The sequence below is a fragment of the Paraphaeosphaeria sporulosa genome (genome assembly GCF_001642045.1).
Source record: "Paraphaeosphaeria sporulosa strain AP3s5-JAC2a unplaced genomic scaffold CC84scaffold_8, whole genome shotgun sequence".
NCBI lineage: Eukaryota > Fungi > Ascomycota > Dothideomycetes > Pleosporales > Didymosphaeriaceae > Paraphaeosphaeria > Paraphaeosphaeria sporulosa.
Window position 1 is genome coordinate 1704106 of NW_017253367.1, and position 11462 is coordinate 1715567.

The window sequence follows — 11462 nt, forward strand, 5'->3', positions numbered from 1 at the left end:
TGACGTGATGACTCTACAAACCTCTACACAAGGACCACTAATAGTACAGAACTTGAACTTCGCGAAGACAGGGTATACGAACACAAAACATACCGCTACAACTATGCGCAATGCCCGAATAAATATAACAGAACATACCAAGACCCCTTCCTTCGTCGTACCGAAAAAGGAAATGCTTGCGATGGATAAAAGACCTACTTCGCCTGCCCACTTCCAAGCTGCACCTCACCCCCCGAGTCACTCGAACCTTTCCTGTACTCCTTCGTCACATACCTGGTCGGTTGTAGCACCAACAGCAGCGCCACCGTTAGAAACATGGGCGTAGTATCAAACACGTACAGCGTCCACTCATGCGCAATAAGATACGCGGCGTTGCCCATCGCATACTCTATCAGCCGGAAGATGCAACGGAATAGCACCAGCGAACTGACGGTATACAAGATCCACAGCAGCTTCCTCCACTGGTTGTTCGCAGGCGTGCCGAGCGAAGCGGAGATGGCGGCTTTACGCTCCATGCGGAGCTGGAAGTCGATGGCAGCGATGAGGAAGAAGACGAAGGTCGCGACTTGGAGTGCGAGTCCGGCGATGACGATCTTCTCGCCTGCGATCGCGAGATGGAGTTTCATGGTGCCCATGATGGACGCACCTGGGAAGGTCGATCAGTGCGCTGATGCGTGAGCGGATGGACTTTGAAACGTACCTAGTCCTTGCAGAACCAACGTAAAGATGTCTGCGCCGACAAAGACGCGAGTATACCACCTCGGCCTGATCAGAGAAACGTCTTCGCCGCCAGCAAGCACGATGGTGCGGCCAAGCATCATGTAGATGGTGGCTGCGAAGAAGAGGGGCCCGACGAGAAGGAGCGTGCCTTGTGTGATGAAGGGTCCCCATGCTTGGTTATCAAAGTGCGAGCCGATGCGGTTTCCGTAGCCGATTACTTCTGCTGTGGAGATGTTAGGGGTTTGCCTGAAGACTGCTAGGTCTCTGGCTTACAGATTGTGCCGATGACCACGAAGATGAGGATGTGGTTTCTTGTGCGGAACCATTGCCAAAAGAGAAGCAGCGTGAGGATGAGGAAGATTATCATGCTGATGATGGCGCCCGCAAGGGAAGGGATGTAGCGGTACATCTCCCAATCGAAGTTCTTAGCCTTTGGGGGGTTTGCCATGATGATGAGTTGTGGTGTTTGGCTGCTCTCAAGAGGCTTGCAAGAAATGAATCGAGATTATAGAAGTGCACTGAACAACTGTGGATATACTCAGGTGTGTGAAGATGCCATGGATGAGGAACCGACAGCTTGATATATACATCTACACGTCCCCATGTGCTTGTCATGTCGTCCTCGCATTGGCGCCTCTAAAATCGCAACCGCTTAACCACCCAATACCATCGACACCTACACGTTTCCAAGACGCTCAAAAATACAGGACGTGTGCATCGCTACGTAGGTGCAATGCGCATGGCGTTCCTTTCGCATTTGTAGCCCTCTCTGCCTTGGGGATCGGCGCTAAGTTCGCATTCGCGGGGGCGGCCAATCAGCGCGCGGCAACTGTCTGAGGCGGTGCTCGGGAAGAGAGAGTATATACGCGCGGATGGGTACACGACATTGATGTTGACGTCTTGTATGTCTTGGGATGATGGGGGCTGCCTAAGAGGGGTCTGCTGCGTTGCGAGTGCGAAGAGGCCTGTATGCCAAGGTGAGAGTCCAAGCCTGAGATATATGTGCGTAACGTGTGCTCTGCAGGATTCTGCTCTCAGAGAGCAGTGAGTCTATCTAGAGCGTACATTTGTGGTTCTCAGATGCGCATATGGCTCGTCAAATAGGCACATGATTTGTTAACAAGCGGAACCGCAGCGCGTACCGTGAGCACAGCACCTGCTTGTACCCGGTAGGAGCACAAAAACTAATCAAGCGTTTGAATGGCAGGATATGCACCACATACCTGTCTTCTAGGCATACACTGGAGAAGCTTCTCGGTGGTTGGCACCCCGAGGCCAGCGTGTCCTCGGTCGTGCCTGGAGGAGCTCCAGATGTGTGACTAAGCGCGGTGCTTGGCGGCGGCCGAATTTCCACAACCGTGGCCTTGTGAGAGCTGTCGCGCGGCCCCCTCCCATCCCCAACCCCCATTTAACCCGCACCCCTTCTGCTCCGGCTTGTCCACTGTCTCTTTTGTCTCCTCCCGGGCTCACCAAACCGCAATCATGAGCGGCCGTACGTTTAAACCCCTCGCCGCAATGGCAGCGCGCCCACGTGCCCCCTCCACAAGCATCCAGGGTCCCAGCTAACAGTTGATGCCATGCAGTACGGTTCCTCGATCTTGTCAAGCCTTTTGTGCCTCTCGTCCCCGAGATTTCGCTCCCGGAAAGCAAGGTCCCCTTCAACAACCGCCTAGTATGGACGGGCCTCACCCTCCTCGTCTTCCTCGTCATGAGCCAGATGCCGCTGTACGGAATCGTCTCGTCAGATAACTCGGATCCGCTGTACTGGCTGCGTATGATGTTGGCCAGTAACAGAGGAACGCTGATGGAGCTGGGTATCACCCCGATCATCTCGTCGGGCATGGTCTTCCAGCTTCTCGCCGGAACCCACCTGATCGACGTTAACCTCGACCTCAAGTCGGACCGCGAGCTCTACCAGACCGCCCAGAAGCTCCTCGCCATCCTCCTCTCTTTCGGCCAGTCCGTCGTCTTCGTCATCTCCGGTCTCTACGGACAGCCCTCCGACCTCGGCGCCGGTATCTGCGTGCTCCTCGTTGTGCAGCTCATGATCGCCGGTCTCATCGTCATTCTCCTCGATGAGCTGCTCCAAAAGGGCTACGGTCTCGGCAGCGGCATCTCGCTCTTCATTGCCACCAACATCTGCGAGTCCATCATGTGGAAGGCCTTCTCGCCCACCACCATCAACACCGGCCGTGGCCCCGAGTTCGAGGGTGCCATCATCGCCCTTGTGCACCTGCTCTTCACCTGGCCCAACAAGACCGTCGCTCTCCGCGAGGCCTTCTACCGCCAGAACCTGCCAAACGTCATGAACTTGATTGCCACCGTCATTGTTTTCGGAGCCGTCATCTACCTCCAGGGCTTCCGTGTCGAGATCCCCGTCAAGTCTGCCCGCCAGCGTGGTGTCCGCGGCTCGTACCCCGTCCGCCTGTTCTACACCTCCAACATGCCCATTATGCTACAGTCTGCTCTGTCCTCCAACGTCTTCTTGATCAGCCAGATGCTCTACTCTCGCTTCGCCGACAACCTCCTTGTCCGCCTTCTTGGTGTGTGGGAGCCGCGTGAGGGTTCTGCTCAGCTTTTCGCTACCTCCGGCGTTGCCTACTACATGTAAGTCTTGCGCATAATAGCGATTGATTATATCTAATCTGTGCAGGTCTCCCCCTCTCAGCATCACCGAGGCTCTCTCAGACCCGCTCAAGACCGCCGTCTTCATCGTCTACATGCTCGTCGCTTGCGCCGTCTTTTCCAAGACCTGGATCGAGGTCTCTGGATCTTCTCCCCGCGATGTCGCCAAGCAGCTCAAGGAACAGGGTCTTGTGATGGCTGGCCACCGTGAGGAGTCCATGTACAAGGAGCTCAAGCGCGTCATTCCCACTGCCGCCGCCTTCGGCGGTGCTTGCATTGGTGCCCTTTCCGTCGCCAGCGACCTCCTCGGCGCTCTGGGCAGCGGAACTGGTATTCTCCTGGCTGTCACCATCATCTACGGATACTTTGAGATTGCCGCCAAGGAGGGCGACATGGCTGGCCTCAAGGGTATGGTCATGGGCTAGATATTGTCTAATTCAGGATCTGAAGAAGACAAGGCTGGATTGGTTGACATTTCTTATGCATGAGTTGGGGTTGGGATCGAACGGGTTGTTGGTACGGAGGTGCTAGAAAAGCACCACCGTTGTAAATTACGAATGAAGTGTTAAGATGAGCATCGCGTGCTTAACGAACGGTTCTATCTGGTTTGTCTGAGTAGGTCAAAAGTTAGATACCTCAATGGGAATTGCATACACTTCATTAAATTGTTCGACATCATGTACGATCTTATCGTGAAGCGTAGTATCTAGGTTCACGTCAGGCTGCTGCCATGGAGAAGCCGCAGAACCAGGAATAGTCAATACGCGCAAGACAATTTGTAGGTATGTCTTGACACCTGAGAAGTGCACCAGGGCCAATGCTAGCTTCGCTTTTGCATCTCTCCGCGTGGACTTTCCGTATTCGATTAGTCGTTCACGTGTCGGTCCTATCTGCATTGCGGACCGCAGCCATTCCACTCACGAAGCCTACCGTCCCCGCAACCATGGCTCGCCCGTGTCCCGCCTCGCGCTGCAGACGCTGTCTTTCTTCCAACATCCCTCCTCTTCCTCCCTGAGAATCGCATATCTCGACGTTGTCAGCCCCAACTTGGAGTCCAACAAACACCTCCCTCAACAGTCTCACAATGCCAATCGAAGTCACCCGTATGGCCGAAGCCGACATCGACGGTGCAATAGACACCATCCAACAAGCCTTCGCCGACGACCCCTATAACAAATGGATCTACCCCGACCGCTCAAAAGTACGTTCCCCTGAATCTCCCACCACCCCCACTAACCCACTTACCAGATCGACCTCACCCGCAACCGCTACTCCCTCACCCTCCGCTGCCGCTGGGGCATATCCCACGGCCTCTTCCACGTCGCACGCGACACCGCCAACCCCTCCAAAATCCTCGGCTGCGCAATGTGGCTCCCTCCCTCCCCCGCCTCCGCCCCGCAGTCCTGGTCCCTCTACCTCTCCTTCTGGGCCCTCTGGCTCAATCAAATTTACATGAACCTCTGGTACGGCCGTGGTGGCCTCTCCACACGGCGCTACTGGATCTGGAAAGATCGCCAGGCCGAAGCACAGAAAGAAATCTGGGACGATCCCCAGGGGTACTATTTCTGCAATATCGTTACTGTGCTGCCGGAGGCCCAGGGGAAGGGGGTGGGGAGGGCGCTGATGGAGGAGGTGCTAAGCATGGCGGATAGGGAGGGAAGGAAATGTTATCTTGAGAGTAGTAGGATGGTTCCGAATCAAGCGATTTATGAGCGGTTTGGATTTAGGCTTGTGAGGGAGATGGCGTGTCAGGATCCGGAGGTGGAGGGTGCGGAGGGGAGGGTTATGCTGTATTGTATGGTGAGGGATCCGAAGGTGAAGGGAGATGGAAAGCCGGGTGCGGAGTGAGGCGGGGGCGAAACGGCCTGGAGTGAGGTATGGCGATCGTGTTTGAAGCATTGAACAATAGCTGTGCTATTTGGTGGAGGTGATGGCACAATAAGCACGAGCACACTGGCTTAAAGCCGAATAGATGATTGAGGAAGGGGTTGTCCTAATATACCACGAGTTTTCATGAAACACGTGGAAAGGGGAAAAAGACGATACCCATCGAGATCCTTGGTTGGTTATATGTTAATCTATGATCAATCCTCGTCACAAGCGCGGGGGGGCATCTTCCCGCTCGCAATGTCAGCAGCCTTTGCTCCGCTGTTCGTTCCAGCTGACAAAGAGCCACCCGATGATAAAGAGCCACCCGATGATAAAGAGCCACCGGATCTTCATCTTCGGGTCGACAGCTATGTTAACTTCGTAAATTCGCGTCCAACCTTATGGAATCGCGCGTCTCATCTCTGATGATGGGATAGGTTCCGGGGACCAGGAAAGTCTCCAGCGAGGAATAATCCATGGAGTGGCGGCTCTTAGCAAGCAATGGAGCGGACGGAACGGTCCAGTGCTCACACTCTGTGTATGTAACGTAGTGCGTGCGTTGGAGAAGAGGCTTTTGTTTATGGTAGCAAAGATCGCTGGCATGTGGCGCATGCAAACCATGATCAGTCCCTCGTCCCGAAGATCAGGCCTTGGTTGGTCATTGCCTCGGGCAGAAGACACCTTCGGTGTTAGGATCCAAAGCTGCCTGTATAGGAAAGTGGTGCCTCATAGACGAACCAAGTTCAACCTCCGCACCGCGCTCGTGAACAAAGCAGTGCGCTCGTGTAGATATTGGTAGAGAGTAGCCAACACCGACGATGCGGGCAAACCTCACTCCCTTTAACTTGGTGATGCATGAAAGTCAGTCTGTTTTAGTCTGACTTCTTGTGTATTTCGGACTTTTGATGTTGTACGTGGGGTATACATCATGAGAGAAAGAACGATTGAACCCGATATCTGTCCCTAAAGCCTCAGACGCAGGCATCGATATCAGCGAACGCGGCACGAGCTCTCCCATGCACACCCCCAACAGTAGACATTCACCTCTCTTTCGGTATGTCGACGACCTTCCAGGACCGTGGGCGGCAACGTCTCTACTACACTAACCATCCGCTGTAGCGGCTCAAACGTTTGCTAGCGGTTTCCCGTGGGTACATAAACACGCCCGCGCCCAACTCACCGTGAACAACATCTAAAGACCATCCACTCCACCACTCCGGCGTCACTAATATCGCCATGCCTTTCCTGTTCCTCATACTCTCGGCGGAGCTACCTGTTGTACGCATGATGGTATACGAGCACATTCCAACCTACGCTTTTTGCTGCACATCGGAACTCGTCGACCCACAGACGTTCCTCGGATACACTGCAAGTCTTAGACCGCACGCGATCGACCAGCTTTCATCGGGCGGATCAACAATTCCCAGTCCTCCGCGTCTCGCTCATCGGCCACACAGCACCCATGGCCATCCTCTTAACGTGCAAAGCGATCCTAGACGAGGCCAAGCCAGTCATCTACTAGATCGCCATATCCGTACTGCGCCCCAAGGGTGGTCCCGAGGCCTCCCTGCCCATTCGAACATGATGCCTTTGCCTCGGCCTTATAAACTAAAAGTAATATAAATAGCGGCCATAGTACTGCAATAACAAGTGTGCAAAAAGATTGTTTACAAGCAACAGTGACGTAATTTCACCTGCCTCTTTATGGACGCCTGAAATGGCACTTCGTTCCAAAGCACATGTGCTACTAGAATAATGGAAGACTCTCGATGTTCACAAAGCTAGTACGTTAGGTATGCGCAGTTTCAGCCGTTTTTCCGCCACGAAGAGTAGATTCTCGACTTCCTCGTATTCTCTTTTAGTTCGATGTGCGACGAATGACTGTATGTGTAGTTTGCTTACTTCCACAACACTTGGATCATAGCCATATCTGATAACAGTCCCACCCGTGTTGCATACGATGTGTCCACAGGTGTTCGCATGGAGACGATGCTTTGCCGTAGCGTTGCGGGTTCTTTCATGAATGGGAAGGGTGGGTTGGATAGAGCTAGGTAAGGAAGTGTTAATGTAGTCCATGCCTTTTAATCCGCGGGAACGGGTGCATGGTATCGTTTGTGGCGCTTGAGACATGCCGCCTGGTCAACTACAGAAGAGAGCTCAAGAGTCATGTACTGCCTAATGATGAGTTCCATCGAAGGCATACCTTTAGACAATGAAAAATTCGCAAAATTACCGATCCACGCGCAGGACACCATCTGTGCTAAGGTTTTTACGCGCGCCAACAGGCTTGGATCCCATCACAGCCACATCTCAAGTCGTTTGTGGGCTGCATAAAACCTGTGAAGAATTTATCTTAGCAATATACCGTGCTTACCAGATGCAACAAGCCATTTCCGGCAATGACCCGGAGTGGTCTCCTGTCGAAGTGGAACTCTTGGCTAAGTTCAGGTCCATCTTCCCGGGCTGGAACCCCCACGAGCCGAAGCTCACATGGATCGATCCGAAGATCGCAAACATGGTCGCTCGACAGATGAAAGTAGACAATGGAAACGACTGGGAGGTCTTCCTGATTGACTGGGTTCAAGGGCTGCAGATTCACCACCGCGGTGGCATCTTATCCGCAATTACACGCAGTCATCAATAAAGAGTAGGGTGCGCCCTTCTGAATCCTACAAGAGACCGAAAATCCAACAGATGATGATGAAGGATCTCGATCTTAAACCTGATCGGGAGAGATTGGCTGTTATCAAGGGCGACGACTGGAACGTTTTTTAAGACCTTAGTTTGACAACAAAATTAGATGAATCCACTACAAAATTATTAGTATAGATGATGTCGCATTCAACACTGTCACGTGTTATAGCCGACCTTACCTCTGGGTAGCTTATTACAGATAATTAAGCATCCTATTCTTCCCCCGCACCTTACTAATAGTTTTCAACTCATCCAAAGGGCGAACAGGCCTATCAATATCAGCTTATTGCCTGCTACGAATGGTTGCTATGTAACGTTACACTTATTCTTATCATCTTATGCAGGTAAAGCAGGTTAGTTTACTAGCAACTATGGCCTTGACCTAGGCCCAGTCCTAGTCAGTGTTCTTAGGTGCGTCCCAGTGTTTGCTTGCAATTGCTTGTGGATGGTATTTGTAACTGGATAAAGTAAAGCCAATGTATCTAGGTTCTATGCAGCTTCCTTCGTTTCTCTTGAATAATACACGTGTCCATCACTTCCTGTGCCTGATTGAATTAAGATGTTTTGAACGGCTCTCTTTGCCTCAAAGGATTCCGAATTTATCGCTGCAGAAAAAACAATTCGATCCTTCTCTACTTTCCCTGAACCAGCTCCCTAATATCTCGAAGACCCACAGTATACATACTGGATGATATCGAGTTTCTCATGGTAGCCGTCCTCAGTCCACCTCCTGAGTATCACTATAATGAAATTGACGCTGCACCCGGCTCCACAGAAGACCTCAATTAATAGACCACCACTGTAATGGGTGTCTAGAAAATTCAAGAGACCTCCTCGCCAGCTGAAGATATTATTCTGTAAGGTTTGACTGTTGGGCGTGGCATAATTTATGCAAATCTGCTTGAAAGATAGATAGGTCACGAAACTATCCGTGTTCCGTAACAATTATATTCGTTTCGCTATATTACATAAGACATAGCAAACGTGTTCCTTAGTAGATTGGCTTAACTCGTGATCAAACAGGCGCTGGACCTTCTCGTCGTCGTTTTCATATTTCCCGCTGTATACTAGATTGATATGCGGACCGAAGGCGCCATTAGCTGGGGTGCTAGGGCCCTCGGTGGGAGTTTGGCGAGTGTCCACTCCTGATATGCTTGCGCTTCAAGCCTGTTCTTAGTGTTCTTCAAGCAGGATGGCACTTCAGGACGTCGATGTTGAACGATAAGAAGATTGCGATATGCGTTGTTGAAACCCGTGGCCGTGGTACTGGCAAGCTGATGGAGATTACGATGCCTGCGGAGGGACCAAAAGAAAGCTGGGAAACGAACTTTCATAATCAAAGATCAATTAGGTTTGTTCATATTTGAAGGACAACCAAACACTATGGCAAAGACAAGGTTAAAGACAACGCAAAGATGTAAGTGAAACCATGGCAAAGACGGTGCAATAACAACAGCACACTGAGGAGCAGGTTCATTCAGGGCAGAGCAATGTGGAGCGGGGGCGGGAACAGTAGCACGATGTGAAATGTGCGCGTGAAGGGCGGATAGAGAAATGGGAAGTAGGCGCGCAGACAATAGTACGAGGGAAAGTTGGCATAGTAAGGGGAAGACGACGCGATGTGAGCATGCTGTTCGTAGATGGCCGTGTGTACGTGGGCGTTTAGACTAAAAACTGCAGGTCCGGAGTCCGTTCGCACGTTTCCCTGTACGGCGTTCACTCTGAGACCTACCGCTCGTTGTAGGATTCCGATGGAAGAGGCGCAGAGTCTCCGATGTCGAGGCAACATCCATCAGAGGCATCAGGTTCTAAGCGACGAAGCTACACCCCCATGAATGACAACCATTCATAGTATACATGATCGTATTTGGTTGTGCAGGTGCTGTGCATGCTGATGGGCCAACCTGTACTTGGTACCTTTGGCAGGACCTTGTCCCGCGGACGCTGACGGTGATTTTCCTTCTCAGTGGTCGGAATGCTTTGTTGGGATAATCATTTATCCGCCACTCTCCTACCTTTCCTGGCGAAGACAACGAACTGATTCCAAGATGCCACTGACTGTATCTGGCGAAGCGTTGAGAGGCGTGAAGTTTCGAGCTAGATGATATGCGAAGTATCGGAAGGGTAGCGGAAGACTTTAGGCGCGTAAACGGCCGAGCTTGGGCAAGCTGTTTTCACGAAATCCTTGCAAGTCAAGATGAACACTCGAGGATGAGTAGAGATCGCCGTAATGCAGGATCCTCGTAAATACGTCAGCCCCGAATGTTGGAGGGAAAGATTCGCGAGCTGCCTGGAATCTGCATCGTCAGCGACCCCAGCCTTGCATCCATCTGGCCAAGACGCGGATAAATACGGCATGCAGACTCCAAGGTACGAATATTGCTCTTCAACTGCTGACCCCGCGCGTGGGATAATGGAGTCTTTTCACATGCGCTTCAATATTTGTATGTATGTAGGCTTGCGGAAATATGATCGAGGCCTCGGGTAATACATGTGCTCCGTTAGCGACCGCCGACCAGACAGAGACTGGAATCTTGATGATAGCCAGACGGAAACAGTCTTGCGATGAGCCAGTTGCGTGCCGTACGCTGATGGCGCACTGAGGATCGCAAAAACCTGGCGCAGAAGGGTGTTGTTTGACGATGGCTCGACTCAGCCCTGTCTGACCATTTCCAAATTTGTTGCGTGCGTATGGCTAATGTTAGTCGGTGAGGAATGGTTGCAGTAGCAAAGACCCGAACGCGATTCGGTTACGGGTTGGGCATGAAAGCAAGTCCGTAGACTTGGTACGGGACACCGCCTCGAATCAGAACCATGACCCGAAAGGGGAATACATCGGTTGCATTCGCGGCAGCGACGTGGCGTAGCGACGGCTGCTACTTCGAACAAATGTGCTTGGGCTTGCGTTTGGCGGCCTTGGGAACCCACAAAAAATTGAACGTGGTCACGATGTGTGCTATAGCTCCAGGGTGATGGGTCGGCATGGTGGTCGGCAGCAAATCAATGCGCGCCGTAAGCCGCTCTTCTGCGACCCCGACTAAGCTCCCGGAATGAGGATGTGACACATCGTACATAGGGATTGTACTGCTGAATTGAACAGGCTGTGGTCTGATACTGGACGTTACTCGCTTCCGCCCCTGGGGAGGACTCGTACGCGAAAAGACTTCCAAGGAAGTCAGCCCTCCAGCCAATTAAACAGCGTTGCGTCTCTGGCGTGAAACTGATTGCAGGTCAGACCTGCGAGCCAGCAAATAAAAACACGGCCGAAGGCAGCCTTTAGTAGGTTGCTTCCTATTAGAGGCGTTTCACAACTCGCGTTGTTCTGTCAGCTGTGGTTGCGGGACCCTGGGATTCCTAGCCCCTTGCGTCGCTTTGGCTCCTTCATTTGTTGGACACGCAGATTGACATCCTGGAACGAGGCGCCTAGTTTGGCATCGCTTCGAGTCTGTGAAATGCTACGCCGCATGTTTTTGTCGGAGCCCCATGACTGGCAGGTATCGATAGTCTGCAGGCGAGGTGTCTCCGGTTACCGGATCGAGAACTACGCGCAGAAT

At 52.3% G+C, this 11462-nt stretch overlaps 4 protein-coding genes across 4 annotated transcripts; 3 read left to right on the forward strand and 1 right to left on the reverse strand.

The window, feature by feature from the left end:
* Nucleotides 1–31: 31 nt before the first annotated feature.
* On the reverse strand, nucleotides 32–1212 carry CC84DRAFT_1125428 (RTA1-domain-containing protein). The gene is made up of 3 exons (XM_018175718.1): nucleotides 994–1212; nucleotides 689–943; nucleotides 32–601 (listed from the first exon to the last, which is right to left on the reverse strand). Exons 1-3 carry the CDS (start codon nucleotides 1166–1168, stop codon nucleotides 195–197), a joined length of 837 nt encoding a protein of 278 aa, XP_018033538.1. The 5' UTR covers nucleotides 1169–1212; the 3' UTR covers nucleotides 32–194.
* An 893-nt stretch (nucleotides 1213–2105) lies between these two features.
* Nucleotides 2106–3860, forward strand: CC84DRAFT_1166917 (SecY protein). Its single transcript, XM_018179080.1, has 3 exons — nucleotides 2106–2212; nucleotides 2304–3327; nucleotides 3374–3860. Exons 1-3 carry the CDS (start codon nucleotides 2203–2205, stop codon nucleotides 3768–3770), a joined length of 1431 nt encoding a protein of 476 aa, XP_018033539.1. The 5' UTR covers nucleotides 2106–2202; the 3' UTR covers nucleotides 3771–3860.
* Nucleotides 3861–4272: 412 nt separating this feature from the next.
* CC84DRAFT_1166918 (acetyltransferase-like protein) lies at nucleotides 4273–5457 on the forward strand. Its single transcript, XM_018179081.1, has 2 exons — nucleotides 4273–4546; nucleotides 4594–5457. The coding sequence occupies exons 1-2, from the start codon at nucleotides 4430–4432 to the stop codon at nucleotides 5191–5193; spliced, it is 717 nt and encodes a 238-aa protein (XP_018033540.1). The 5' UTR covers nucleotides 4273–4429; the 3' UTR covers nucleotides 5194–5457.
* A 2134-nt stretch (nucleotides 5458–7591) lies between these two features.
* Nucleotides 7592–7989, forward strand: CC84DRAFT_1220071 (uncharacterized protein; the record flags this gene model as incomplete). Its single annotated transcript, XM_018183134.1, has 2 exons — nucleotides 7592–7792; nucleotides 7849–7989. 2 exons carry the CDS (start codon nucleotides 7592–7594, stop codon nucleotides 7987–7989), a joined length of 342 nt encoding a protein of 113 aa, XP_018033541.1.
* Nucleotides 7990–11462: the final 3473 nt, after the last annotated feature.

What these genes read in the sequence shown, in the direction of transcription:
- CC84DRAFT_1125428 (XM_018175718.1), bottom strand. Translation starts at nt 1,168, where the DNA reads ATGGCAAACCCCCCAAAGGCTAAGAACTTCGATTGGGAGATGTACCGC. An exon ending in CGTGGTCATCGGCACAATCT is followed by an intron (nt 944 to 993) that starts GTAAGCCAGAGA and finishes ACATCTCCACAG; the next exon opens with CAGAAGTAATCGGCTACGGA. An exon ending in AGGACTAGGTACGTTTCAAA is followed by an intron (nt 602 to 688) that starts GTCCATCCGCTC and finishes TCGCGATCGCAG; the next exon opens with GCGAGAAGATCGTCATCGCC.
- CC84DRAFT_1166917 (XM_018179080.1), top strand. An exon ending in TCCGGCGTTGCCTACTACAT is followed by an intron (nt 3,328 to 3,373) that starts GTAAGTCTTGCG and finishes TAATCTGTGCAG; the next exon opens with GTCTCCCCCTCTCAGCATCA.
- CC84DRAFT_1166918 (XM_018179081.1), top strand. Translation starts at nt 4,430, where the DNA reads ATGCCAATCGAAGTCACCCGTATGGCCGAAGCCGACATCGACGGTGCA. An exon ending in TCTACCCCGACCGCTCAAAA is followed by an intron (nt 4,547 to 4,593) that starts GTACGTTCCCCT and finishes CCCACTTACCAG; the next exon opens with ATCGACCTCACCCGCAACCG.